A 3,293-nucleotide genomic window follows, 5' to 3' on the forward strand; every position below is an offset into this window, starting at 1 on the left:
TAAGTTATACATACATATATATATTTTAAAGAATTATTTATTTTAAATTTTATTTATCATTATTTTTTAAAATTTGCTATAAGGCACACATGCTCACCAAAGAGAGAGAGAGAGGGAAAATGAGAAAGGAAGCCTCTAGGTCTGGGACTTGAACCATGGTCAGCCATGTGGGTGGGAGTCTAGCACTTTAACCACTATGCCACCTGCCAGCCCCAAATTATATTCTTTAAGTGTCCCCCATATTACCCCATTTTACAGAGGAGGAAGCTCACCAAGGCCTATGAATTCATCTGTAAAATGTGACTATTACATGAATTGTTAGTTTTCTTTTCCCTAAGTATTATTAATACTCCACCTGTTTACAAAATAATTCAAAATATAGAAATGAAAACAATTAAAGCAGAAAAGTAAAGATGATAGATTTGGTAGGGACTTAAACCTAGGGGAACTAACCATTTCCCCAGGATTAGTATCTAGTAAGTCCATGGCACTTTTAATCTTGTAAAGATTAGCTGGGGCTGTCTCTGTTTTTGCTGTTAGACCGTGCATGGCATATAGTCTTAAGAATGTGGTACATGTGAAGGACCAGAGTGACTCCATTTTTTTATGGGGCTACTCTATTTTGTTAAACCCACCTTGCTGAGAATCGGTGCCATTTAAAGGAGATGAGCTGATCACGTAGAAGAAGGTCATAAGACCATCCCCCCACCGGTGCTGGCCAATGATAAAAAAAAAACAAAGGAAATACCAGAGACCTGAAGTAACTTTCTTGCCAATCAGTAAAAGACAACTATGCTTCTTGAAATCTACAGCCAATGTATAGCCGCCTGAGTGCATTCCTCAACACCCCTCCACCTCCCCTCCCTAACAGCCAAATAAAAACCCAGCCCAACTAACACTGGGGGCTCTCAACTCTGACCCGCTGTGTTGGTGACAATTGGGAGTCCTGTCTCGAGCCTGAATTAAAGTGACCTTTGTGTGCTTGCATTGGAGTTGGCTCCTTGGTGGTGGTCTTTTGGGAATTTCACAACCGGGGTGCAACACATGTCTCCCAAATATTAAGTGGCTAACTGGAGATAGAATTGAAGTCCGGGCTCATCCAGTGAGTCCTGTGAGTTAGTCTATTCGGTCCTTAGCACAAGGTCACAGACCAGGAAAATGAAGCACTCGCCCCTCCCAGAAGTTCACAACCCTGAGCAGACAATAATACAACACACATCTTTTAAGAGGCTGTTCTGATCCTATTTGAGTTTATATATGTAGCCAAATGGTGAGTCAGGAAAGGATTAATTAGTATTATTTTTCAAAGGCTACCTGAGTCAGGACACTGCCTCTATAGAAATTCTTCCATAAAATAATCGACACCAAGGCATTAACAATGAATAACTGGGAAAAACATTTGAATATAAATTTTGTCGGATGAGAGAGGTGGATTCATATTTTGTTCCTTGACCACCAGCAGTTGGGTCCTGCCATGTTCTGGGCAGTTCATGTGCATGACTGCATTGAAACCACAAGTGACCAGTTGTCTCATTGGTGCTAACATTTGCTTGCTACTCTTGGAGCTGTCTGAGATTCCAGGAGGGCACCACCAACCAAGTCTTTTAGCAGGAAGGGAGGAGCCAACATTTCTGGCCAGTGGAGTCTCAGGCCCTCAAGGTTCTTTTTATTTTGCTCCCATCCCCACAGGGAGAGACACCGTAGGCATCCACATGAAGGCCTTCCAGTGTATCACCTCCTGCAGCTCTGCCCTCTCCAAGGTCCTCTTCGGCCATATCATCTTGTCTGGAGGGACTGGCTCTTGCTCAGGTTTGCGGTTCCGGATGCAGAGAGAATTATCTAGCCTGGTCTCTCCTACAATTAATGTGAAGGTAAGGTCCTCCTGATTCATCCTCCAGGGGCTTCCTGAGTTCAGGCCACAGGTATTTCTAGAATGCTTTGGAGGTGCCAGACATGATTCCTGACACATAGGGAAGGATCAGTAAATCCAAATGGCAAAAACCCTTGGGACTTACGTCCTAGTGGTGGGAGGAAGCAACAAACAATACAGACATGATGTGGTAAAGGGGCTCTGAGCCACAGCGGGAAGACAGTAAAGCAGGGAGGGGAGTGAGTGTGGGCATCTTTGGGGGGGCGGTACCAATACAGTCAGTGCTTAGAGTGGGATTTCTGAAGGGGGTGACAATTGGGTAAATACTTGAAGGAGGTGAGGAGGAGCCATGTGAATATCTGGGGAAGAGCATTTAGGCAGAGCGAATAGCCGTACAGCAGCCCAGAGGTTGCTTCCTGGAAGAAGGCAAGGAGGCATTGGCTAGGCTGGGTGGGTAAGGCCAGAGACGCTGTGCACAGCTTTGCCTTGAGATGAACCACTAGAAGGTTTGTGCAGAGGAGTGATAGCATCCAGTCAGGCTCTGGGGGACACCCAGGGTTCATATGGAGGGCAGTTGTCAGGATGTCTCCTATGGTAATATGGGACAAGCCCAGCCTGGCTGGTGGGAGGCTGGGTTGGGTGCAGGTTGTGGGCGGGAGTGGATAAGGAAATCCTCTCCCTTTCAGTTAAGCCCAGCAACTGCCCCATCAACATAGCCTGTTTTGCTTAAATAAAAGCATTCCCTGCCTCTTGGGAGAGATGGGTGGATGGAGGGCTGTCCTCCAGGGATGTCTCCACCTTTCTCTGGCTTGCTTTGTGCTTGCCCTGGCTTCTCGACTCTGCTGCTGCTGGTCTCTTGAGACAGTCATTGTGGGGCATCCTTCCCCTAGCTCTGTCTGATCCTTTTCCTCTCACCAGCTGGCTCTCCAGATGGCTGCAAATGCCACTGACCCATTGCATGGGCACTCTGTATTCTAACCTTCCCTGGTCTTACAAGAGACCCTTACCAGAGTGGCATTGCCCTTCCTGTTCCTCCTGCTCATGGCTAACCTTTGTGTCCTCCACTGAGATGGGGGACTCTCCTGGACACCAGTGTGGGCAGGGGAGTGCACAGTTATCTCAGAACATCTTTCCCTTCCAATAACTATCTTATTGCTATTTTTCTCCTGTTTCTGCCACCCAGGTTGGGAATAGGATACTCTACAAGGTAGCCTCCTACTAGGCTCCAGAGTCAGGAAATATAGCTTAATTCCTTTTGTCCTCAGCTCTCCAGATTTCTCTGGAGGATTCTATCACCCACCACCTTCATTCCACCAGAGATTTCATTTGGTCGAAGGCAGGGACCTTTCAGACAGAACTTTCTGGCCTGTATCTGTGTACCTGCTGAGACTGTACTCACCTGTATGATAATGTTCGCTACACT

The 3,293-nt window shown here is 46.5% G+C and overlaps 1 protein-coding gene across 2 annotated transcripts in view; it reads left to right on the forward strand.

Annotated features, from left to right (window-relative positions):
* LOC102494001 (actin-85C) overlaps positions 1-3,293 on the forward strand; it is a 58,443-nt gene that overhangs the window by 50,046 nt on the left and 5,104 nt on the right. For both annotated transcript variants that reach the window (XM_027774454.1, XM_027774451.1), the window contains exon 13: positions 1,690-1,871. In XM_027774454.1, the coding sequence (XP_027630255.1) occupies positions 1,690-1,871 (182 nt within the window). The remainder of the gene's footprint in view (positions 1-1,689; positions 1,872-3,293) is intronic.

This window comes from Tupaia chinensis, unplaced genomic scaffold, assembly GCF_000334495.1.
Source record: "Tupaia chinensis unplaced genomic scaffold, TupChi_1.0 Scaffold000047_1, whole genome shotgun sequence".
NCBI lineage: Eukaryota > Metazoa > Chordata > Mammalia > Scandentia > Tupaiidae > Tupaia > Tupaia belangeri.